The sequence below is a fragment of the Amblyomma mixtum genome, chromosome 10, assembly GCF_055824585.1.
Source record: "Amblyomma mixtum isolate Tamu chromosome 10, ASM5582458v1, whole genome shotgun sequence".
NCBI classification, from domain to species: domain Eukaryota; kingdom Metazoa; phylum Arthropoda; class Arachnida; order Ixodida; family Ixodidae; genus Amblyomma; species Amblyomma mixtum.
The window spans coordinates 168,917,911-168,944,163 of NC_143021.1; the positions used below are offsets into that span (position 1 = coordinate 168,917,911).

Below are 26,253 nucleotides of genomic sequence, written 5' to 3' on the forward strand. Positions count from 1 at the left end.
AAAGCTGCCTTGGCGGGGGGGGGGGGAATTCAAGCCCCAAGTCTCCGAAAGGCTACAATCGTTGGATGGGAGGCGTTGACTGCTTCGATCAAAAGCAGAATGCCTGCCCGGTAGATCGCAAGTCTGAAGAGAGACGACACAGAGTACTGCATTGACTACTCCTCGACACTGCCACTTATAGAGTACACAGCCCCTGTAGAAAGCCTCCCGCTCATCCAGAGGCTTTGTGGCACGAAATGGAGTCCCAAATGAGATCCAAAGGACCACTTGCCAAAAGTATCTGCAACGAGGTGCACCCTGCAATGTCCCATTATACACCGAGTGTTCCTCACCACTCCCTTGAGGCAGATGGGCAATCTTCATAAACAACCTGTTCAGTGAGACATGTGCCTTTTCCTACAATGCTGCAGAATAGTGCAAGTTGATTCAAAACACATCACTTTGAGGTGAAGAGGCAGTTGGCTCGCCTCGAATAGCGTTGAGGTTCAAAGGGCAAGGCATCCCGCTGAACGGTGGGCCTTCCACCCTTCCTGTACAGTGCGGTTCGGATGTCCACTGAGATCACAGAGAATTAGTGCACTGGAGCAAAATGGTGGTTTGAGCTAGTTGGTACATCTTTAAAATTTCACCAGCGCTGCGACTAGGAACAAGAAACAGAGAAGGAGGACAAGGACAAGGAAGAGAATTAGTGCGCCATTTCCTTTCCTCAAATAGCGTTGAGGTTCGAAGGGCAAGGCATCCCGCTGAAGAGTGGCCTTCCACCCTTCCTGCCGCTGAACAGTGGCCTTCCACCCTTCCTGTACAGTGCGGTTCAGGTGTCCACCGAGATGACAGAGAATTACTGCACCATTTCCTTTCCTCAAATAGCGTTGAGGTTCAAAGGGCAAGGCATTCTGCTGAACAGTGGCCTTCCACCCTCCCTGTACAGTGTGGTTCGGGTGTCCACCGAGATGACAGAGAATTACTGCGTTATTTCCTTTCCTCAAGTGGCCTTCCACCCTTCCTGTACAGTGCGGTTCGGGTGTCCACCGTGATGACAGAGAATTACTGCGACATTTCCTTTCCTCAAATACCGTTGAGGTTCAAAGGGCAAGGCATCAAGCTGAATGGTGGCCTTCCACCCTTCCTGTACAGTGCGGTTCGGGTGTCCACCGTGACAACAGAGAATTACTGCGCCATTTCCTTTCCTCAAATAGTGTTGAGGTTCAAAGGGTAAGGCATCCCGCTGAACAGTGGCCTTCCACCCTCCCTGTACAGTGTGGTTCGGGTGTCCACCGAGATGACAGAGAATTACTGCGTTATTTCCTTTCCTCAAATAGTGTTGAGGTTCAAAGGGTAAGGCATCCCGCTGAACAGTGGCCTTCCACCCTCCCTGTACAGTGTGGTTCGGGTGTCCACCGAGATGACAGAGAATTACTGCGCCATTTCCTTTCCTCAAATAGTGTTGAGGTTCAAAGGGTAAGGCATCCCGCTGAACAGTGGCCTTCCACCCTCCCTGTACAGTGTGGTTCGGGTGTCCACCGAGATGACAGAGAATTACTGCGTTATTTCCTTTCCTCAAGTGGCCTTCCACCCTTCCTGTACAGTGCGGTTCGGGTGTCCACCGTGATGACAGAGAATTACTGCGCCATTTCCTTTCCTCAAATAGCGTTGAGGTTCAAAGGGCAAGGCATCAAGCTGAATGGTGGCCTTCCACCCTTCCTGTACAGTGCGGTTCGGGTGTCCACCGTGACAACAGAGAATTACTGCGCCATTTCCTTTCCTCAAATAGTGTTGAGGTTCAAAGGGTAAGGCATCCCGCTGAACAGTGGCCTTCCACCCTCCCTGTACAGTGTGGTTCGGGTTTCCACCGAGATGACAGAGAATTACTGAGCCATTTCCTTTCCTCAAATAGCGTTGAGGTTCAAAGGGTAAGGCATCCCGCTGAACAGTGGCCTTCCACCCTCCCTGTACAGTGTGGTTCGGGTGTCCACCGAGATGACAGAGAATTACTGCGCTATTTCCTTTCCTCAAGTGGCATTCTACCCTTCCTGTACAGTGCGGTTCGGGTATCCACCGTGATGACAGAGAATTACTGCGCCATTTCCTTTCCTCAAATAGCGTTGAGGTTCAAAGGGCAAGGCATCCTGCTGAATGGTGGCCTTCCACCCTTCCTGTACAGTGCGGTTCGGGTGTCCACCGAGATGACAGAGGCCATTTCCTTTCCTCAAATAGGCTTGTTGAGGTTCAAAGGGCAAGGCATCCTGCTGATGGTGGCCTTCCACCTTTCCTGTACAGTGCGGTTCGGGTGTCCACTGAGATGACAGAGAATTACTGCACCATTTCCTTTCCTCAAATAGCGTTGAGGTTCAAAGAGCAAGGCATCCCGCTGAACAGTGGCTTTCCACCCTTCCTGTACAGTGCGGTTCGGGTGTCCACCGAGATGACAGCGAATTACTGCGCCATTTCCTTTCCTCAAACAGCGTTGGGGTTCAAAGGGCAAGGCATCCTGCTGAACGGTGGCCTTCCACCCTTCCTGTACAGTGCGGTTCGGGTGTCCACCGTGATGACAGAGAATTACTGAGCCATTTCCTTTCCTCAAATAGCGTTGAGGTTCAAAGGGCAAGGCATCCCGCTGAACAGTGGCTTTCCACCCTTCCTGTACAGTGCGGTTCTGGTATCCACCGTGATGACAGAGAATTACTGCGCCATTTCCTTTCCTCAAATAGCGTTGAGGTTCAAAGGGCAAGGCATCCTGCTGAACGGTGGCCTTCCACCCTTCCTGTACAGTGCGATTCGGGTGTCCACCGAGATGACAGAGAATTACTGAGCCATTTCCTTTCCTCAAATAGCGTTGAGGTTCAAAGGGCAAGGCATCCTGCTGAACAGTGGCTTTCCACCCTTCCTGTACAGTGCGGTTCGGGTGTCCACCGAGATGACAGAGAATTACTGCGCCATTTCCTTTCTTCAAATAGCCTCAAATAGCGTTGAGTTTCAAAGGGCAAGGCATCCCGCTGAACAGTGGCCTTCCACCCTTCCTGTACAGTGCAGTTCGGGTGTCCACTGAGATTACAGAGAATTACTGAGCCATTTCCTTTCCTCAAATAGCGTTGTTGAGGTTCAAAGGGCAAGGCATCCGGCTGAAAGGTGGCCTTCCATCCTTCCTGTACAGTGCGGTTCGGGTGTCCACCGAGATGACAGAGAATTACTGCGCCATTTCCTTTCTTCAAATAGCCTCAAATAGCGTTGAGGTTCAAAGGGCAAGGCATCCCGCTGAAAGGTGGCCTTCCACCCTTTCTGTACAGTGCGGTTCGGGTGTCCTCCGAGATGACAGAGAATTACTGCGCCATTTCCTTTCCTCAAATAGCCTCAAATAGCGTTGAGGTTCAGAGGTCAAGGCATCCCGCTGAACAGTGGCCTTCCACCCTTCCTGTACAGTGCGGTTCGGGTGTCCACTGAGATGACAGAGAATTACTGCACCATTTCGCCATTTCCTTTCCTCAAAAAGAGTTGTGTTCAAAGGGCAAGGCCATACTGTGGCTTTCCGGTGCCATTCGGGTGTCCACCGAGATGACAGAGAATTACTGCGTAATTTCCTTTCCTCAAAAAGCGCGCCAAATCCATGAACTGCCTAGCAGCGCTACAACACGCTGTCGCGTTCTGCTCCTAAAGGCGGAGCTTAAGTGTAATTAATTAGCAGTTGATTAGTATTTAATAATTAATCATTAATTAGTCACTAATTAGCAATTTGTCATAACTTCATCATCTATTATGTGTGACGTAATCCAGTGGTGACGTCACCAGTGTCACATAGGCAAAGTTGTACGGAAAACGCTTTCGCCTCTACGCACTTTAGACAGTTTCGAACGCGCTGCATATACATTCTTGTCACGCTGTCGTGTCCGCGTACACTTCGTGCTATGTCCGTAAACATTTCATGCTTACTCTACTCTCGGTTACAGGAAAGGCAGAGATTTTTTTCATTAGAAAAATGCCCTATTCAGCAGCCTAGCAAGGGAACAGCAGTTCGCAATTGTTAGTGAGGTGCTCGAAGTAGTAAGGGAATACGTCTACTTAGGGCAGGTAGTGACTGCTGATCCGGATCATGAGAGGTAAATAACTAGAAGAATAAGAATGGGGTGGAGCACATATGGCAGGTTCTCTCAGATCATGAATGGCAGTTTACGAATAAAACCTCAAGAGAAAAGTATGCAACAGCTGTATCTTACCGGTGCTCACCTGTGGGGCAGAAACGTGGAGGCTAACAAAGACGGTTCAGCTTAGGTTAAGCACAATGCAGCGAGCCATGGAAAAGAAAATGATGGGTGTAACGTTAAGAGTTCGGAAGAGGGTGGAGTGGGTGAGAGAACAGACGCGGGTTAATGACATCCTAGTTGAAGTCAAGAGGAAGAAGTGGGCTTGGGTAGGATTTGCAATGCAAAGGCAAGATAACCGCTGGTCCTTAAAGGTAATGGAGTGAATTCCAAGAGAGAAGGCAAGCGTAGCAGGGGGCGGCAGAAAGTTAGGTGGGCGGATGAGATTAAGAAATTTGCGGGGACACGGTGGCCGCAGCTGGCAAAAGACAGGGTTAATTGGAGAGACATGGGAGAGTCCTTTGCCCTACAGTGGGTGTAGTCAGGCTGATGATGATGATGATAAAGGGTTAATACATGCCATCTGCAGCAGCAGATGCTGTCACAGTGTCAGCTTGGATAGGCCTGGTTTTTTTGTACTTCATCACTGCCGCTGTAAAAGCAGCGCTAAATTTGACACAAACCACACGGAAAGACGGACAGGACAGGCGCTGGCTCCAACTATTTTTACTGAAAGCCACATGTTGCGCATATATAGCCCGAAGAAGGTGAACGCATGTGCATTTCTTACATGGCAACAAAAGAACACACACACACGGACAAAAACTTCTCACAATCGTATATTTTTTAGCCATCTAAGCTCACTTCCTCGTAGGGAGGTAGAAGTGATGCTGACGCACATGCCACCCCTCTCTGATGTGGTTTGTGTCAAATTTAGCGCTGTTTTTACTTTCCTGAACACAATGTCACACCAACTAGCCCAGCAGCAAAAGGTACTGCTAACAGCATGTGTTTCGTCGATGGCCGACAAGCAGAGCGTGATAGCAATGAAACGGAGCGGGGCAGAAGGGGGGGGGGGGGGGGGCTCTCACTTTTCCAGGACCACCCGCACGAGGGGCACCTTGAGGGGGAAGCGGAACTTGTGGATGTACTTCCCCCGCTCGCAGTTGGCAAAGTACTTGAGGGCCTCCCGGGCGTAGCCGCTCAGGTAGTGGATGGGCAGGTGCAGGTTGGTCTTGCACAGCATCACCAGGTCCAGGACCCCCTGCAGCTTCATCAGCTCCCCAAGGGCCTCGGCCAGCTCGGGTGGGTGCAGGAGGAAAGGCATCAACTGCTCCTGGCTCGCCAGCTCCAGGCCTGCACCCACCACCCGGGGCAATAAACAGTGTGCAGCATCCTTTCCGTGCTGCTGCTGTGCAGCCAAACAGTTGATATTTCAAATTCTGCCCAGCTGCTTTTCATAAAGGTGCAGCAGGGAAGAGGAATCTGAACTCGTCTTTCCCCCCCAGGGAACTCCATCCACACGTTCCGAGCATCCTTAGAAACTTCGATTTATCGCCCTGTGTGGCCGATTGCCCTAATTAAATCAGGTTAATGTCCAGCTCCCACCTTTTTTTTTTTTTAATTCTCCCCCGTATGGTGGGCGGAGTCGACCAACGCATGGAGTGCCTTTCAGCCAGCTCCGTGGAGGCTTTGCTTTCGCTTTATTTTGTTTTTTAGGTTGCCGTGAAAAAATGGTTTCATTCGCAGGTAATATAGCCGCAACACAAGCCCACAGAAATAAAAATACGCGCGGCCTATTTGCTACTACAGATTACTACGTATTACTCTGCTCATGGCAGAGCGGCAAGCCGCCACGGTATTGGTGAAAGGCATTCCATGCGTTGGTTGACTCCGCCCACTGTACGGGGAGAATTAAAAAAAAAAAGGCGGGAGCTGGACGTTAACTCGTTTAATTAGGGAAATCGACCACACAGGACAATAAATTGAAGTTTCTAAGAATGCTCGGAATGTGTAGATGGAGTTCCTGCGGCAAAAAGACGAGTTCAGATTCCTCTTCACTGCACCTTTAAAGGTTTGGTTTGGTTTCTGGGGTTTTACGTCCCAAAGCGTCTAAGGCTATGAGAGACGCCGTAGTGGAGGGCTCCGGAAATTTGGACCATCTGGGGTTCTTTAACGTGCACTGACATCGCACAGTACACGGGCCTCTAGAATTTCTCCTCCAAAGAAATTCTAGCCGCCGCGGCCGGGATCGAACCCGCATCTTTCGGGACAGCAGCCGAGCACCGTAACCGCTGAGCCACCGCGGCGGCGCACCTTTAAAGGGACTACGCAATAAATCAATTGAGATTACGTAAAGATAGGCAATCCATCACTCGTCACCACAGCGCAAGAATTTTTGAGCTAGCATCAATAACAACGAAGTTATAGATGATTAAAAATCACGCTCCTCCTCTCCCCCCTCAACTCGCACGCGCGGGGCACCCTAAAAAAATAAAGAAAACAGCTCCGGGACTGGGCTCCGCCCATGAATACGTCATTCGCTGACGTTCGGTTTACGACTTCCGGTTGCCCCACTCCCGAGGAGCAGCGTGCGTCGGCAGCGTCTCTCCGGTCTCTGCGCTTTCTTGGCTCCCGAACTCGCGACAGAAAGAGGCGGCAGAGGTAAATTGAAAACATATGCGTGAAGGCAATGCCCTGCCTCGCACTTGCCCGAGGGGGGCACGCGGCGGCCCGAGCAGACGATTTTCACCGCTACCGGAAGTGTGCCCGTGACGTCGTAGCTGCCGCGGCTCGAGCGAATGACAGCGTGTGGTGGCCTGCCGACGTCATGGGACTAGGGACGTCTGTTTTCCCGATTTTTGGTTTCAGAATGGCTCCCTACGAAGACACCAACCGGCCCGCGAATTTAAAAAAACGCGATTTTTAAAAATTCATAATAAATTGCCGGCTCAGTTCCGAAGACTCATACTTGGTGTCAATGCTTCTGAGCATCACTTCTAGCATTTACAAGCGGCTTTTAATTCTTTGCATGGTCCCTTTAAGGGAAAATTTAAAAAATGTCCAATAAGTACCAAGAACAGCGCGAAATAAACAAGGACTAAAGGAAGATACACACAGATAGGCGCTGTCTTCCTTTAGTCCTTGTCTATTCTGCGCTGTTCTTCTTGAACATGGCATAGCAAATTGACCAAGCATCAGTCCTAAAGTACCAAGCTTCTGGTATACAAGACATGTCCTATCCGGGACAGAAGTGCCCAGGACGCAGCTCCGCTGGCCGGACTGCAATGGATGGATGGACAGGAGCGCCCCCTTTGAAACGGGGTGGTGGCAATTGCCACCATGCTCAGCTTTTCTTTATTATTTTTTTTGTTTACTGTGTTGGCAATTCTCATTAAGATTCTCCATCACCTTTGCGTACGGTTTCCTACAATTCTAACCTTATGCCACATCTCTGCTTTTCAGCCACCAATCCTCCAATCGCTTTTTGCTAACTTCCACTGCAGATTTATTTACGTGACCATTGTTATCTTCAAACCCTAGGGCCTCAGGAAGAGTGACTGTGCCTGCATCGACATCCGGATGGATACCATCACAATTGAGTATGAGGTGTTCAATTGTTTCCCCAGATCTACCACACACGGCACATGTGTCATCTTCTTCGTTAAATTTCTTTTTGTAGCTGCGCGTTCTAAGACACCCTGATCTAGCTTCAAAAAGTAGGGCACTGCCTCTTGAGTTATCATAGAAAAATTCTTTCCCGATCTGCCTTTTCCAGTATCGATACAGTTCTACACTATGCTTCTTTTCCATTGAATTCATCCAATTTATAACTTCCACGCTTTTAACCTGTTGTTTAATGCTTTCTCCGTCCTCATGACCGGCATACTTACTGGTTAGTTTTCTAGCAAAAAGCACCGCTGCGCCATCCAGTGGCAGTTCACCTGGTTCGAGATCACGGAGGAGCTTGCGTGTAAGCATGCACTGACGGTGCCCTCACACGAGTTGCTCTCCGCCCGGCAGTCTGCCGCCAGATGCCGCTATATGGGCATCACTGTGATCGTCTGCTGGGCTAGAATGACAAGGCACTTGTCATGTCTTTCACCCATCAGACACAGCATTCTCTTGAACACATGTGCACTGAACGGCAGGCTGTTTTTATTCTTATTGTTTCGCACAGCGGCTCCCTTCTCCGCTCTGGGACGTTGAAGCTTCATGGCGAGTGTCGGTTCTATGTGGCATGAGTAAAAACGCACGCAGATTCTCAATGATTGTCACTACAACAACAACAACGTCAGCTAGCAACAAAATACGGTGTGACATCGAGGCTTCGCCATTCGCCCCGCTGACGAGGAGCGCAGCATCGTGTGTGGGCGTCAGCGATCCGTGGTACTTGTGTCGCTGCGACACTGGCGCCCTCCCTTGTTAGTTAAAGTAACTGACATGGCTAAGGAGGGTGCATCACGGGAAAGCGAACCACAGGGGACGGTTGAGGGTGGATTGCGGGGAAGCGAACAACAAGGGATGAATAAAGCTCGTCCCCACAATGCCAATGAGTATGGAGTGCAATCAGGTCCCAAGTAACGGGAGTAAGCGAGTCCCTCTGCACCTCCAACAAGAGATGAGTCTTTCGGCAGTGTCAGAACTGACCGACAAAGATGTTGACCAGGTCCCGTTGCAGCTTCAGCAGTCCGATCTCGGCTAGCATGCGCAGTGGTCCCAGCCCCTCCATGGCCAGCTGTGGTCGGAAGTGTGGGCCCATGTTTCGCAATATTCCTCCGATCATCGTGACATTCTTGGGGAGCACCTGCAGGCAAAGAGGCAGTGTTCCCCACACCAGGGAGGGCCTCTTTGGGCGGCTTACCATTGGTTTGATCTCCCCGGCTTGCACTGCACGGAATACCATGTTCAAGCCTTCCTTGAGCTCCTGGTAGTTTGCACAGCCTGTGGAGCAAGACGGCACCACTGTTGCATGCAACCACACACTCTGCTGGCAAGTCCTCAAACAGCAGCTACTACCTCTTTTCTTTTATGGAATCCTTATTACTGCACCCAAATCAGGGTGGTTCGAGCAATTGCTGACATTGCGCTCATAAGGCGCGATTGTCCCAAGTTCCAATCTTCATTTCACACATTTTTTCACACATGGGCTGACGTTTAAGTTCCCGGGAGCGCATGCCAGCCCCCACCAGGGCGCACAAAGGCAGAGCGTGATGCGACGGTCCAGGGCTGCCAAACTGGGCTACTTTTTGCTCGAGTTGGCGTCTCCCTCTGGGCTACATTCTATTTCCGGTATTTCTCAGCGATCGAAGCGTCTGCACAGAGGCTTTGTTGACAGCAAACTTTGCGTGAAACATTGTGTCCTGTGTGGGCAGCCCAACAGCCTTTACACAAAAATTAAGGCAGCAAATGCACCCTTTTAAAGCGCGTGCGCACCATTTCCCAGAGCTAGCCTGTAATCTGGTGATTGACATCGACTGGCTTGTATATAGTGTACTACAATTCTTGTACACAAATCGATCACACATTTTCCAAAAAAAGAAAAGGCGACAAGAGAAATGAATGTCGTCTCATAGCCCGACGTAACGGCAGCAATGCTCTGGCGGCTTAGCATGAATCGTAAAGCAATGGGCTGCACTGGAAGCCTACCATATTTTCCGGTGTACAAGATGCGGCTTTTTTCCAAAAATCTTGCTGGTGCGTCTTATACGCGAATTTTTCGGTTTTTTTTTCGAGTTCAGAAATTAGCCAGGTTTATGTTCAAGCTTTTTTCACCGAAAAAATATCACTACCAATAACGCAGTTGTAACACGGTTACTACTTAAATACGAGGACCGCCGTGCACAACTTTTTTAGTTGAACTTTATCATGAAACAGCAGGGATGACGACTTTCGGGATCATAAACACACGCCCGTTTCGGAGGCCCCAAGCAAAAGTGATGTGAAATGCCAAAAGATGGCGACAATAGCGCTTCTCGCCATTGTAAAGACAAGACAAGCCGGCGTTTCTTTTTTTTTGCCATCCTTTGCAACTTTGTTTGCTCCGTGTACGTAGTGCGAAGAGAATGTTTCAGCCGCGTTGCCTCCAGAAATGGGCAAACATTTTGATAGTGCATCTGAAGATGAAGACTTCGGATGCACGAAGATGAAGTAAAAATAAAATGCTGTTATGGACATAAGGAGAGTTCTTTCGCGTTTCTTTCTTTTTGCTAGAACGTGGGCAGGTATGGCGCGAGTGTTGCCTTTTTCGACCACTCAGCGTCACAGGTACGGTGCATTTCGTGATGGTTGCACAAGCATGTTTAATCAAGCCTCACTGGCCTAACTGGGTAAATTGGGGTGCGTCTTATATACCAACTTCTCCAATGACAGCCTGCATATATGGCAGGTGCATCTTATACACTGGAAAATACGGTACTTTGAAGTAATGAAAAAGCACAGCAAAATGTACACTGATGAGCAAAATTTACTTTCTGTTGAATTTTTAAGCCCAGTTATCGGTGAATGTGAGCCCAGCTTCTCCAGTGCGAGGAGGCCTCTGACGGGCTGGAGGCGCCACAGGCAACGCCTGCAGAACCGAATGGGGGAGAAGTCAGGGCGTGCTCTGAGAAACCTCTCCACCAGTCCAGCTGTGTCGGCTGCCTGCAGAGCAAGGTTGCGCCGTCTTCGCCATGTTTTGCAAACGCTAAAAGCTTGGCCATGCCCTACCAACTTGCCCCAACAGCCCAATGGTACAGCCAAGGGAATGCAGCAAACGCTGCTACTTATTAAGGCGGAAGCCTTTAATGCCTTATCGTTGTAAGCAGGAGTTGTCGACAGAAATGTCACACTTTTCAGTTGGTCGAAATGGCCGTGACGTCAAAGTGCGCGAATTTCAAACGGGGCCAATTGTACTTTGGCTAGTGACCCTGCAACCAATTAAAGGGATGGTATAGTGATGCTCCAACTAAGTGGGAGTGAGTTTAGTTCATTGCTTAATTAACCAACTAGCTTAATTAAGCTCTCTAGTCACACCAGATAAATAAATAAAACCGAGAAGGAATTTGGTACAGTTTGGGAATCAAACCAGGGTCTCCGGAGTGGAGACGAGCACAGTAACCACTCCGCCATGCCAGCTGGACGGTTTGGAATGAACAAAGGCACGTCCAGTGAATACGGCGTCTTCCTTCACTCCCATTTTCCTCCCTTCCCTTACGGCGAGGTTCAGGTGTCCACCGAGATATGCGAGACAGATACATTTCCTTTCCACAAAAACTAATTTACCCACAAGCAAGGCGTGGAGCCGAACGGGCGATGGCTTTCTGTGGACTCCCTGGCAGCGTTGCAAGACGCTGTCGCGTTCCACACTTAGAGGCGAAGCTTAACATTGTAACCACACATCAGTGACTCTAGCAGCAACACCGCGCTTAAGGCTTTTGCCTCTCCGCGTTTTTAGGTCCACAAAGCGCCCCCCTGAATTTTTACCTGGCATGATATCGGGGAAATACTGCTACACAAACTGTTAATTTAGTTTACCCTGCAGGCTTGGAAGAAGAAGCTTCCAGCTGTGTTGTGTAAACAGTGCTTCCCATCAGCAGAGGAATTCTCACTAACAAACAAAACACCAATAAAAAGGCAAACACACAAACTCTGTCTATGCAGTGTATACAAATGAGGCAAAACCCACTGCGGCTGTATAGCTGATTAAAAATCATCTATGCTGCACAGACTGATCATACATTTTTGCCCCCAGTGAAAAATGCAGCAGGTGTAACTTACCAAGCTGAAAAATCTGTTGTGTAAGCACTCCCCGTCAGAACAACATTTGTGTGCAGCCCTCGTGTTCTGTTCACACCTGCCTGTACACTTGTGTTACTCATTATTACCTGATGTCCCATACTGAGACCACATTACTTGCTGTTCATTCCTTAATGTAGCAAATTTGTTTACATTGTGTTTTAGGCTTTGTGTAACCATTTCGATTTTGTTATGTTTGCCTTCAGTTAGCTTTCTTTTGTGGTGCATTTTTTCATGCAGCATATTTCTTTTTATTACCACCAGCCATTCATTATCTAACGTCTTTTCGTTACCCAGTAATAGTGGGTCTGCAAGAGTTTATGCGTGACCGTGTATACAGCTAATTTGGTCAAAAAGCCGTTGGCACTGTAGTTGTTGGCACTGCATGTCAGAAAAAACCATATCATGCCATCTTTCTCAGTGTTCACATCAGGGCACAATGTAATTGGTGAGGAAGCCCATAACATTTAAAAACAGTACACCTGGACACCTCGCGTCTGTATAATGATGCCAGTCGGCACATCTCAAAAAAATTCGAACCAAAAAGTTAAAAAAAAAAAAGCACAAGACATAAAAATGCAGTGACCTAGTCTTTCAATATCCCCTTCAGGTGCCAATTAAAACTGCCGAAAGGAAACACCTTTTTTTTTTTGCATAAATTGGGTGGTTGGGAAGCGCAAAAAATTACCCAAGAATTTTCACATCTGAGTGCATTTTATTCAGGCCCACATATGTGGACATACCGCCTCAAAGCTGCTGCATAACGTGAGCACTGCAACACTTTTCTTGCCCTTTCTGACCAATCGTTCAAACATGAATAAATGTTTCACTCAAAGGTTATACGCTTCAGAGAATTATTTTTGAGTCCCTGACTATTGAAGCACATAAAAACAGTTGCTCTGTGATGACAGGAAGAGAAGAATTCTGCCTTTCCGGCATCAAATGTGGCGTTTGAATTTTCAGCCTTCCCATCTGCATACTTGTGAATGTAATGTGATCAGAAGCTGGGGTTGCTTCCATCACAGCCAGTGCTGAATAAAGTCCGGCTCCATCAAAGGGGTCCCTAGCGGCCTGGGCACAGGTGGAGAGAGGCAGTGGGTTATGGCCAGTTTTCACAAAGGGAGGAGATCATTCTTAAAGGCCACTGCTTGCTCAGTTTAGGTCAGCGGAGACCTTTAAACAGCTGTTGAGCAGCCCTGGAGCTGTGTGGCCAGCTCTCAACTGACCCATGGTGTGGGAGTATGGGCTTTGCCCTCTTTCATCCCCCCCCCCCTTTGTGTAGTGCTCCCAACTTTGCATTTTTCTCCACCTCGGGTTTGATAAAACATGTTAACGATTCTTGCTGAAAACCACAGTGATATTTTCAAAACACCACCACTGACAAGAAGCATAAAATATGGTTGGTTGCTTCGGATCCCCCTTCAATATTGATGGGGAAGGGGGGGGGGGGGGGCCTGAGACCCTCTGAGACCCGCCTCAATTTATGCACTGATCGTAGCGCACGGTTTGTAGGCAGAGGCTGAGCATTGTAGGGACCATGAAATGCCATGCCACTCACCGGTCATGCTGTGTTCGGTCAGCTATTACAAATATTCCTGTTACCAAGGTGACGATGTCTGCCTCTTAGCAGTGTCATGGACCCCCCCTCAATCCTGAAACAGTGGGAGTATACATCTGGCGCATTTTGGCAGCTCAGGCCCCATGACGAAGCCTCAGGAGGAAACGCTGGAACTTGTTTATGTCGCCATTTAAGAGGCGAACCACACGAACATTCTCGAAGGTGTTACGCTCCGCAGCATACATATAGTGCATATTGCAACCACGCAGAACGACGAGGGACGATGAGAGGGAAGAGCTGGACAAGACGCGGAACTTCAGCTAAGGTTTACCACAAGAAAAACCACATTCATGCAAGGTTCGTAATCACACCTGATAGACAGCAGGCACCATCACATCATACAGGCACGTGGGCGCGCGTGGCACAAGTTAGCATCGAGATAGTTGAATTCTTTCTTGAATAACGATACTGAAGTGGAGCTTATGAAGCTTATTAAAAGGGGAACAGCAAAAAACTGCCTGCACGCTGCTCTTGACAAGTCTTGCCCACATGAAATGCAGGATAGCGTGCGATTTCAGTGACAACGACTGAGTAGTGCTGGTGTCCCTCCTGAGATGGTGACCCTTGCCAAGGAAGCTCGTTGCCCACCTGAGACCCGTGGCTATGCCGTACTTCCACCAGATCTCCCATCGCCTCAAAAAAGTGGCCATGAAATGCAATGTCCCGGTGGTCTTCATGGCGCCCAAAAAGCTTTCGGGCATGTGCAGTAGGGTGCAGGGAAGTGGAAGAAAGAATGAGTGCCACACTAAGCACGTAGACAGGTTCGTTCCCTGCAAATCGGGGGTGGTGTACCAAATTCCCCTCACATGTGGGAATTGCTACATAGGGCAAACTGGACGTTGCCTGAATGTCAGACTTCAGGAGAACCGCGCAGCCGTTGAATCATTGGCGGGGGACGGTTAACTGGAAAAACATTGTTGCCATTGTAGTAACTGCACGCCCAGGTTCCGCGACACAATTGTCTTAAAAAAATTGACGACCCAGCTTAGCAGGGAAATTTTTGAAGCCTAGTGCATAAAAAAAGAAAATGACCGTTGCACAAGCACCACTTCAGTATCCTTATCCAAGAAAGAAATCTAGATGATAACTAGTAATGGTGTCTGCTGTCTATCACATGTGATTACGAATCTTGTATAAATGTTGTTTTCCCTGTAGTAAACCTTAGCTGAAGTTGTGCGCTTTGTCCTGTGCTTTCCTCTCTTCGTCCCTTGTTGTCTTGCGCAGTTGCAATATGCACTCCATCGTCAACCACCAACTAGCCTGCCTTCACTTGTTACATACATATAGGCTTGCAGAATGAAATGCAGACTGTAACTAAATGCGCACAAGAACTTGAGCTTAAAAACCTGACTAGTCCTGACTTGCAAACCTAAATGCAAGTGTTTAATAGAACAAGCGGAACAACTTGAACTTAAAAATCCTTTAACGCCTATATCAGTCGCTTCCACAAGTTGTACTCGCGATGTGTCCAGCATTCACGCAGAAACTGGCAATCTGGAAAACTGATCCCACCGGTCCAACGACGTTCCTGACAGGGCGGAAACTTGGAATGACTCTGAGCGTCTTGTTCCCACAGACTTGGCCTCAGTGCGTCATCGATAGGCAGGGGCCGTTTTTCAGCGGACGAAATACCACCAATTATTGCTGAACTCCTCAACGAAAAAGAAGTCGAATCTGTGATGAGTCGGGGCTACAAGCTCCTCCAAAATACGGACTTGAGCATTTCACGTGATTACTCTCAAACTGTTTGCGAGAAACGTCGTCCACTGCTCAAGTATGCGAAATCAGTAAACAACAAAGAAGGTGACGTTTGCTTTTTGATAGACTGCACATCCAAAGGAGTGACGCATTCCTTCCAGTCCTCAAACTACACAGCTGCACAGATCTGTACAGTAGGAAGAAAATAGGAAGTGTTCTTTCTGCAAACGTGGCTCTACTTGACACGATTCTGACAACTGCAGCTCCCTCTTCTGAGACGACTCCGAAGAGAACACATTTTGCAGTGATCGTGCAAGGGCGCACTTCTTGCCATTACAAAGAGGGGTCACACTGTACCTGCAGTCAAGTGTGGCTTCGTGTGATATGTGGCCCCACAGATGTCATTTACCACCCTCCTGACATGAGCATTTTATTCTCAAGTGAATTCTGTACAATGTTGAACGGAGTTATTCTTCCATTTCCTAACTCAAGCTTACTACTACTCAGTGATTTGAACTTTCCAGAAATTAGTTTGTCCTCACTAACAGCGCCAGCTAATGATCCTGAAGCTCAGGCTTTCCTCCAGTCTTGCCTTGTTTTATCACTGCAACATATTTCTGAACCAATCACGTCGTTCTGCCAATGTTCTTGACCTTATCCTAACCAGTAAACCTCTGTTCAAATATTACGCTCTTAGAAAGCCTCACTAATAATTGCATAATCACAGGAAGGCTTGATTTCAAGCCCCACTCACAAAAAGAAATCAGGTGTTACAACCGAGCAAAACTGAGCGAAAAAAATTGACTGTCTAAAGTGCGCAGAGGCGAAAACATTTCCCGCACCACTCTGACTGCCTCTGTGGCACTGAATGACGTCACACCTAATTAAGTAATAATGCCTAATTAATGACGCTGAAGCTTCCCCTTTAGAAGTGGAATGCGACAGCATGCTGCAGCACTGCCAGGGAACCACTGGAAACACCTCTGAACAAAGCGCAGTAATTCTCTTCTGTCATCTGGGTGGACAGGAAGGGAGGAGGAAGTGGGAGTGAGAGAAGAAAGAGGGGCCGTAATGAAGAAAATGAAAGTTGTATCTGAGGAATATGTCTCGGCAGACACCCATCATCCATTTGATTGACAGCTACAGTGTAACAGCATTCTGGTCGACAGTACCAGCCATTAATAGCTTTCGTCTGAACAAACGCTGAGCTGACAGCTTTTTGCTGAGCACTTCTCAATTTTTCAACTATTCACCCTGTCATTTCAGCATGGATTAAAGATTTCCTCTCTTCCAGTTTACCACTTAATTTGTCTTTCAGTGAAGCACATTCTGGTGTCCCACAAGGAAGTGTGCTTGGCCCCTTGCTTTTCCGAATATTTATTAACGATTTCATCATCATCATCATCATTGTGGGCCTGATTATGTCCACTGCAGGGCAAAGGTCTCTCCCATGTCTCTCCAATTAACCCTGTCCTGTGCCACTGTGTTCCCACAAACTTCTTAATCTCATCTGCCCACTTAACTTTTTGCCGCCCCCTGCTACGTTTGTTTTCTCTTGGAATCCACCCCGTTACCCTTAAGGACCAGCGGTTATCTTGCCTTCGCATTACATGCCCTGCCCAAGCCCATTTCTTCCTCTTGATTTCAACTAGGATATCATTAACCCGCGTTTATTCCCTCACCCGCTCCGCCCTCTTCCGATCTCTTAACGTTACACCCATCATTTTCCTTTCCGTAGCTCGCTGCGTTGTCCTTAACTTAAGCTGAACCCTCTTTGTTAGCCTCCATGTTTCTGCCCCATAGGTGAGTACCGGTAAGATACAGTCAAACCCGAATATAATGAACTGGGATAGAGCGAATTATTCCTTATAACGAACGAAGTTGTGATATCATTATCCATGTAAATTGTACTTTTGACAACAAACTACACATTGGATGTAGCGAACTCTCAGCACGTGCAAACGCTCGCCCAACGTGCCTCTGTGCCTGCATGCAGTATCTCGGGGCAGCCATTGCTGGACCGCAATACTCATATAGCGTGTGCATTTGGTCGTCAAACGACCGCCAACGCGCTACTGCGCTGATTCCAGGTCACGGCCTTTCCAGGCTGTCTCCCATGAAATGCGGCGGGGCAATGGGGGGAGGCCCTTTCTGCTGTGGCTTCTTCCAGGAGGGGCTCCCCTCCACTGCGCATGCGTGGCCCTGCGTCTTCTTTGCTTTCTTTGCTCACGTTTACAAGTCGTGCTGCTCGGTTCAGGACGTCCGTACGCTGCTGCTGACTTACATTCCGCCGCTACATCCTGCAAGATGATGACGAAGCAGCAGCGCGCCCTGCCGCTTTCCGACAAACTTGAGATGATTCTCTGCATTGGGCGCGGCAAAAGAAAGGCTGACACTGCGTTGTTCGAGGCCTGGCTGCTTGACTGGGATTAGGAACTTGCAACGAGCGGTCGCAAATTTTGCCCCCTCCTCGAAACTGTTCTGCGCACCACTGCAGCAGCATCTAGCTCAAGAGCATCAACCTTTGTTTCCTGCCACCCAATGCGACAGTGGTTTTGCAGCTGCTCGATCGAGGGATCATCCACGCTTTCAAGCTGGGCTACAGGAACCGCGTCGTTGAGCGGCTGTTGGTGAAATTGCGCGTTAACGAAGAGCTCGAGATTAATTTGCTGGCCGCAATAGAAATGATGGGTCATGCCTTGCAAGAAATGACGCAACCCTGCTGGACTGTGTCAAGAGGATGCTGAAGCTGCCAGTGCAAGATGACAGTGGCACGCTGTGGGGAGAACTGGCTGATGTTTTGGACACGGTGCCTAAAAACATTGACCTCGAGGATTTTCTGGCTGTTGATGACAACGTAGCAGTGACAGCGAGCCCGTTGGACTCTGAAATTGTTGATGGCGCCCGGTCACAACAAGGAGCCGGAAGAGGATCGCCCCCGCCCGATGTTGCACAAAGACCTGGCTGCTGCCGATGTACTGCGCCAATACTACTCCGGAATACAGGGAAGCAGACTGGAGTTCGTGGAAATGATGCCGAAAGTGTGATTCTCACTGATGGGGCTAAATGCAGTGTTCAGGCAAAAATCACTGCCTACTGCGAATACGTGGGCATTCCTCTGCAATAAATTTCTTTGAATACCTTACTCATGGTGAGTGACATTTTTTCTTTCGCTAGCGCGTTTTCGCTCTGTCGTTCAGGACATTGTGTGTAACGAATTTGGTACTGAGGTTCGTTAAAAATGGGCTCGGTTATAGCGAAATACTTCATATAACGAACAAATCGCATTGAATCACGCTGTTCGCTATACTAACCGGGTTCTGCCACTCATGATCTGATATGCGCTCCACCCCATCCTTACTCTTCGTTATTTCCCCCTCATGATCCGGATCAGCGGTCACTACCTGCCCTACATACTCCCTTGCCACTTCCAGCACCTCGCCGCCGACTGCGAACTGCTCTTCCCTTGCTAGGCTGTTGAACATTACTTTGGCTTTCTGCATGTTAGTTTAAATTTCATACATGTTGTTAAAACCAGAAGAGAAATATGTTGCGTTCTGCCACGTGCAAGAACAAACTATGGTAAACAGGCGCTACGGTTCACACTGCCTCAACTGTTAAGTAAACATACCGCAAAGGAAAATTACGTCTGCACCTCATCTCCCAGGGCACACTTTGTTAGCAGAACTGAGTAGCTTCAAGTGCTGGTGTTCTGTTGTGTTCGACGGTACTCATGCTGTTATCTTGTTTAAATATTTGTTGCCTTGTAAATTGTTGGTCCTGTTTGCGAACTGACCTGTACAGCACTTTACTGCCTGCGTTATTTCGTACGGGGCCACAGGCATTTTCAAGCTACATAGGCTGTAGCTTTTCATCTGTCGTCCCTCCCCTTTCAGGTGGAAAAAGTTCATTCATATTTGCCATGCTTTCACATACAGGTTTGGACAATAAAAAAATTCAGGGGGCACTTTGGCTCTCTGAAGTGCAGCAAGGCGAGAGCATTTCGCGGCGCACTGTTTTTTTTTATTATTATTTTTCATATTCAATTTTTATTTTTTTTATTTTTGTTTCTTTTCTTATTTTTATTATTTTTTATTTCTTTTATTCTACTTATGAAACCCATGCATTCACTAGCCTTTATTCATGTGCAAACCCTGAGCCTTCGTGGCGAAGTCTACACTTCAAATGGCAAAGGCCCTGGTTCGATTCCCAGCCTCGATGCAGTTTCTTTTTAAGTGGCGACGTCAAAACGCAGACACACTTGCTAACATTCCTTGGTCATGACAGTATGAAAGCCTTAAAATTTATGATTATGCGGGCAATTTTCCTAACATCGTCAGATCTGTATCACTGAGATTCTGCTGTATTCCATTTTAACCACTCTCTCTTCTTTTTCTGCTGCTGTTAGTTGAGCACAACGTGTGACCATATTTGGGCCCACCAAAGGTTGCCCCTGATGTGGAAATAAGCCTGACTGGCACTGAGGGAGGGGCCAGCTGGTTCTGCCAGCGATCCCCCCACATTCTACGCTCCGTTCAAGCACCACACTCGCACTGCCATGAATGAGGGTGAAACACAGTGGCTGCTGGAAATGCAAGCACAGAGTGAAGTCCACTCTCGTCCCTATTTTTGCAATGCTCTCACGAGTGGCTTTCCCCCACGCCAGCCGGGGAGTTCCAACATGCCCCACCTGACATGGCATCCCACATGTCGTCGGTGAAATCCATGTTGTGTCGCTGGCTCATCACCACAGTTTCGATGTAAAGGTCAAAATCCGGAGAGTTCCATCCAATGTCCGGAAACGGCGTTGCAGACTTCCCACCACGAAAGCTTCCTTTGCGAGACCCTGCGCAAGGAGAAACCCCCTGCACCACACCATGGCGCAGCCAAGCTCTTAGAGGAAAAAAAGCAGAATGAAGAAAAAAAAAAAAGAGAGATCCCTGCCAAAACTTTAGAACAAAAAGCCAGAAAAACTTTAAACGTATGCTGTCAGAAAATAGCAGAATAAAAAATCTAGAATATTCGTTTTGTGCCAAAAATGAGTATTCTAAGCGAAATAAACATCACCTGCTCGCATGCGGCCCTTCAGGCAGTACAGGGCCAAGGCCTTGCAAAAAAACACTGGCACGGAATCATTCTGAGAGGCCCAGAAAGCAGTAGCGGAACTGTGAATTCTGTTCAGGGCTCTGTGTTCACGCAAGTTCAACAGGCTTTGAGCATAGTCTAAAAATACTCTCTTAAAAGGCTCAGCAAAAAACCAATTCTGAAGCCTCTTGCACCACAGTCCAGAAGTGGCCCGGATTGCTCAGAACAGGGGCAAAAGGTGTGGGGACGCACTTTGCTCGTCCCCTGTGGCTCACTTCCCCGCAGTGCACCCTCCTTAGCCGTGTAACTAGCAAGGGGTGCTTCAACAAAACTTGGGTAGGGCCTAGTTGGTGTCTTTCTTCGTGGTTCGTCCTTTGATTGCGCATCCTTTACCTTCACATAGCAAGGGGTGGATGTACTACAGCTCTCAAAGCCTTCCAAGCTACCGCTCAAGGGCGCCAAGGCCTTCATCAAGGATCTCTGCTTCCTGCCAACCAAGAAGGTGCATTTACTGTTCTTTCCCTTGAACCATACGAGTCCAAGGACGATGTATCCCCCGTTTTTTTACTGCCATAACGAAATAGATATGTCCAAAGTAAAAGCTAAAGCAAAGAAGCTGTGTGACACCTCAGAAATAGGTGACAGATTCTTTAGACCCATTCTTCAGTGCTAAAACCCATAAACCAGAGACTCTGTTCAGGGTAATCATTCCTGAAACTGGCACATGGCAAAAAGCTGACTCCATGTTCTTACAAGACAAGTTTAATATTTTAAGGATTGGCGACCCTTTCGCTATTAAGAATTATGAAGATATTTTAGTTGAGGCTTTGTCCGAACGCAATCTGATGAAACTATGTGTGCATTTTCAGCAGACATTCAGGACCTCTGTTTGCTCACTGCTGAAGGACAAGGTACCGGAGTGCACGGATGAATTCGGGTGTGTGGCGTCCCAGAACTCCACGCATGTGACAGCTTTTCACAGCTCTTAGCCTTTTACTTGCAGTCGACTTTTATAAACTGGAATGGAAAACCACAGCTTCAGAAAAGATATGCATCAGGTGGTGCATAGCACCGATTATAAGTGACCTGTTTTTATCTAAACGTGACAAAGCTGTTGTCAGTCACCTTGATAGCTTGGACGTAATCAAAATCTTTAGATTTGCTGATGATTTTTTAATCCTTGTTAAAGGCGACGCCAACTCACTAGAGTCAAAGGCTCATGGCATTTTCACCATCGTGGAAAAGTGTTTTAATTCGCTTGTTTTACCAACTGAATTGTCCATAACTAACTCCCTCACATTTTTGGACGTTGGCTTCACCTTTCATCCTAATCACGCTGGGCCTACCAACTGCAACAAACCTGTGCTGCCGTTAAACTGGTTAAAAGGGCCAATCTGTGTTTTCAAAATGCTCTGCAAAAATCATGTGTGAACAGCAACCAAAGAGGTTCAAATACCCTGATTATGTTCAAGTGACTGCTGCAGAAAAGTTGCTCAAACTGGAAAAACAATGTCATCCACACCAGGTTCCTTGTGAACGGAAGCGCTCTGTTGCAATTCCATATCTACACAAGATTTCTCACCATCTAAAGAAAAGTGGTCAACGGGCAAGCACAAATGTAGTGTTCTCGGCCCCAAAGAAACTTATGTTATGCAAATTAGGAAAAACTAACAACACCAAACCATGTGGATGCACAACTAAACATCAGAATTTGTACGTCACGTGTGAGGAAGGTGTCGTCTATCAGATTCCCTTGTCATGCAGGGAAAAGTACATCGGCCAGAAAGGAAGATGCTTTTGTTTTCTTTAATGCGATGTTGATTGCCTCGGCATAAAACGATATGAAATGATAGATGAGGACGCCTAAATAAATGAGAAAAGGTTCGCTGATGTAATGAAATCGAGCAGTGAACGATGATGAGGTTCTTGTGTCCAAGCAGTGTATGAAGCACTGCTGTTCACCGGAAGACCCGCTGCCGCCAGGTGCCAAGTCTTGTCGGCTTCAGCGCCACAGCAGGTGGTGAATGTCGGCCTCAAGATTTCGGTTCTTGCAGACTGGACACCCGGGGCGGGGATATACACCTTGGAATTGGGGCCACTTTCGTGTCCCGGCCGGAGTTGGGGCCACCCCGACCCTGCACGGGTAAGAAGACCACGAGGGAGGGTCACACCGCACACGGAGGGATTGGAGCACGGGTGTTCCTTTCTTGTTAAAAGGAGGGTGGTGCCATCCCGAGTGAGGACTCGAGGCAAAGACGAGCTTGCGGTCACAAGGCAGGTCGCAGAATCTGCACGGCTCTGCGAACTCGGGAGGACCCACTCAATTCGGATTGGCTGTGGGATGCGTGCCACGAGACGATGGATGTCCTGGCAAATGCCTGGGATGCGACTGATGCGTCGTAGTAGGCCTATGACATGAAGGGCGTCGGTGTGGATGACATTGCGAGTTGTAGGGAGTAGGGGAACGGTGGCCACAGTGCCTCTTGAACGGCAAGCACCTCCGTGCAGGAGGAGGCTCTGCTGGGAGGCGGAACCGGGACGTTCTGTTCAGGGCAGGCCTGCAGGGGCAGTGAACTGCAGCAGTGGTTTCGCAAGCCTGGATGCCTGCGTCAACGTATCCACCGATGGAGCCCGACAGGAAGATGCCTCAGTGGCCCGTCAGAAACGGACGAGGAGGAACATTAGTTGATCGCGTTATCCCACGCGAGTCAAAAAATTGCAAGGCACTTTTGAGAAATGTGTCATACAGAAATTTGTCCAATATATTGGACATAAGTTATTAAGCCAGTGCTCCTACACCAAAGCATTAACCTTCGTGAAACCCGGTTGTCCAATACATTGGATAGCAGGTGGTGCCATCGGTGCATTGTTTTTGAAATTAAATTCTTTACTTTCCCGCTAAAACACTTCGGCAATGGCAGCGTTCAGTTGCATGGCATTCTACGCCACCCGCCGAGAACTAAGTATTGTTTCCGCCATTTTTGCCAATTCTCAGGGCATAACCTTGGTCTTATATGAACAAAAACAGAATAGGAAACAAGCAGATATCAGAATTTTAACTCTATACACCTTCACTTTTCTCTGCTTTTAATTTGATTTCGTGTGCCCAATACGTTGTACGCTGGGACGGTTATTTTGATGCTTTTGAGATGGCTTTAGTGGTAACAGTAAATGAATACTGCTGGTATTTAATGACTCGGGACGAAATCATATCTTTTTTTTTCTAGTTGGCAGGCCCCGCATTTCTGATGAGACTGCCGAAGCAGTTTTGCCAAGAATTGCACAAGGCAACAAGTCGGACATAGGCCTATCGGATGACGAGACTATGGTCAATCCAAACTTCAGTGTAACCAAACTTCAGTGTAATGCCTTCTTTACGGCGCTTTGCAATCTTGTTCAACAATGCCACAAAAACCCCGAAAGCTATACCAACAGTTGTGCCGCAGCACAAAACTCACGGTGGAAGAAGCACTGTCTGAATGAGGATGCCGAAAAAGAGCACCTCACCCGCTGAAGCTTCTGCAAGACTGCAAATTTAGACAGCTTAAACATAGACGCGGTGCGATGCAAGAAGACAGCGCCCAGCACACTATCCCACGGTAGCAAGTCAGCGCTGCCAACTGGGTCAACATGCGCTTACTGAGGCCGCTGTGTCCACTCGCGAAACCAATGCGCAAACCTAGGCGCCATTTCTGCAAACAGCAAGGTCACTCCGCCAAAGTTTGCACAGCCAAGCAGCGAAAGAAGCTCTGGGGTTAACTTCACGCACTCGGCATGCACCAAGCAAAGTTGTGCATGCATGGCCACCAAGTTGAAAATAAACTCGGGAGCAGAGGCAGTTTCGCCCTCCTATACTGGATGAAGCAGAGGCCAAGGTCCCGAAAATCTTCGCTTGTGCATACCGGAAACTTTCACTGCCACCTTGGAGTGGCGCAACAGGATCACTGTCCAGACATTGTAGGTCGCCAAGAATCAGACTACCGCATTTTCCGGTGTATAAGATGCAACTTTTTTTTTCAAAAATATTGCTGGTGCGTTCTATACAAGGGTGTGTCTTATACGCGAATTTTTCGTTTTTTTGCGAGTTAAGAAATTACTCAGATTCATGTTCAAGTTTTTTTCACCAAAAAGATATCACTACCAATGACGCGGTTGTAACACGGTGAATACTTCAACACGGGGACCACCGTGTGCAACTTTTTTTAGATGAACTTTATAATGAAACAGCGGGGATGAAGACTTCCGGGATCACAAACCGCAACCGTTTCGGAGGCCCCATGCAAAAGTAATAAGAAATGCCAAAAGACGGCAACAATCGCACTTCTCGCCATTGTCAAGACAAGCCAAGACAAGCCGGCGTTCTTTTTCAGCCACCCTTTGCAACTTTGTTTGCTCCGTGTAATGTTTCAGTCGCGTTGCCTCCAGAAATGAGCGAACTTTTTGATAGCGCATCCGAAGATGAAGACTTTGAAGGTTTTAAGTAAAAATAAAATGTTGTTACGTACATATGGGAGAGTTCTTTCGTGTTTCTTTCTTTTTTGCTAAAACGTGGGCAGGCATGGCGTGAGTGTTGGCTTTTTCGGTCACTTAGCGTTGCTTAAGAATTCCTCACAGGCACGGTCAATTTCGCGATGGTCACGCAAGCGTGTTTAATTAAGCCTCACTAGCCTAACTGGGTAAATTGCGGTGTGTCTTGTATACCAACTTTTTCAATGACAGCGTCTGTACATATGCGGGTGCGTCTTATACATCGGAAAATACGGTACCCACCTTCTTGGACAACCGGCAATCGAAGACTTGGGCGCTGTTCATTTCCAAGGCTCAATAAACAGCGTTCCATCAATCCAACCCAAAATCTTCCATGAACTGGGCAGGAGGAATACCACATTTCCCTCTTTCCTGATGCTTGTTTCAAGGAGCATACCCCTCCCTCTGCTCGAACACGTGAAGAAAGAACTGGACAACATGGCGTCATTTGAAAAGCCAACCGCATGGCGTTTAGGCCCTGTCATAGTGCCGAAGCTGTCAGGAGGGTACAGGCTCTATGTTCACTTGGCAAAGTAACAAGGTCATCCAGCGCGAGCGCTACGTCTTGCCGACAGCTCAAGACATCTTGGGCCAGCTCGGTGGGGCAAGAGCATTGTCCAAGCTCGATGCAAGATCCAGCTTCCACCAAATCAGACTAAGTAGCGAGAGTAAAGAACTGACAACGTTCACCATTCCCTTCGGTAGCTACTACTATCTTCCCTTCGGCACTAGGACAGCACCCAAGTACTCCCAGCACTTAATGCCAAGGCTGCTCAAAGGCATCCCCAGAGTTGTGAATATGATTGATGACACACTAGTTTTCGGTAGAGATCATCAGGAGCATGACCAACGCCTAGCTGATGTCTTGGCTCGTCTAAATCAAGCTGGGGTCACTCTCAACGAAAGGAAGTCTGAATTCCGAGTATCTTCTGTCACGTTCCCAGGAGTCATTATGAAAGTGCAGGGAATTTCACCCGACCCAGATAAGGTCAAGGCCATCAGGGATCTCCCGCTGCCAGTCAATGTCACACGAGTTCGCCGATTGCTTGGAACAGTCAACCATGCAGCGCGTTCGATTCCAAATCTGTCTTGGGGTTACTGCACCCGTTCGTTCACACTTGAAGCAGCACCTAGATTTGGCCTCCCAGCCAAGAAGAAGCTTTCGCTCACATTTTTGTTGCTCAGCTCAGAAACATGCATGGCAACGTACCACCCACATTTCCCGACAACAGTAATGGCTGACACAAGCTCTCGTGGCCTGGTCATGCTCCAGAACCAGCACCCGGGAATTCGACGTGCTGCCACCTACGCATCGAGATCTCTCACTCCTTCAGAGGGACTCAGACGGAGGAGGAGTCTCTGGCCATCATCTCCAGGTTCAACCAGTATCTCCGCGGTTTCAAGTTTCAAGGTCAAGTCGGATCTTCTACTTGTGTCCCTCCTTGCCAGCAAAGACCGGAAATCTTGCCACCTCAG

The 26,253-nt window shown here is 48.2% G+C and overlaps 1 protein-coding gene across 4 annotated transcripts in view; it reads right to left on the reverse strand.

Annotated features, from left to right (window-relative positions):
* The window catches only part of Zwilch (zwilch kinetochore protein), a 69,804-nt gene that overhangs the window by 16,728 nt on the left and 26,823 nt on the right, over window positions 1–26,253 (reverse strand). For all 4 annotated transcript variants that reach the window (XM_089565091.1, XM_089565089.1, XM_089565090.1 and 1 more), the window contains 4 exons: window positions 19,856–20,011; window positions 8,938–9,017; window positions 8,724–8,880; window positions 5,165–5,429 (listed from right to left, as the gene is read on the reverse strand). In XM_089565091.1, coding sequence (XP_089421217.1) covers window positions 5,165–5,429; window positions 8,724–8,880; window positions 8,938–9,017; window positions 19,856–20,011 — 658 coding nt within the window. The remainder of the gene's footprint in view (window positions 1–5,164; window positions 5,430–8,723; window positions 8,881–8,937; window positions 9,018–19,855; window positions 20,012–26,253) is intronic.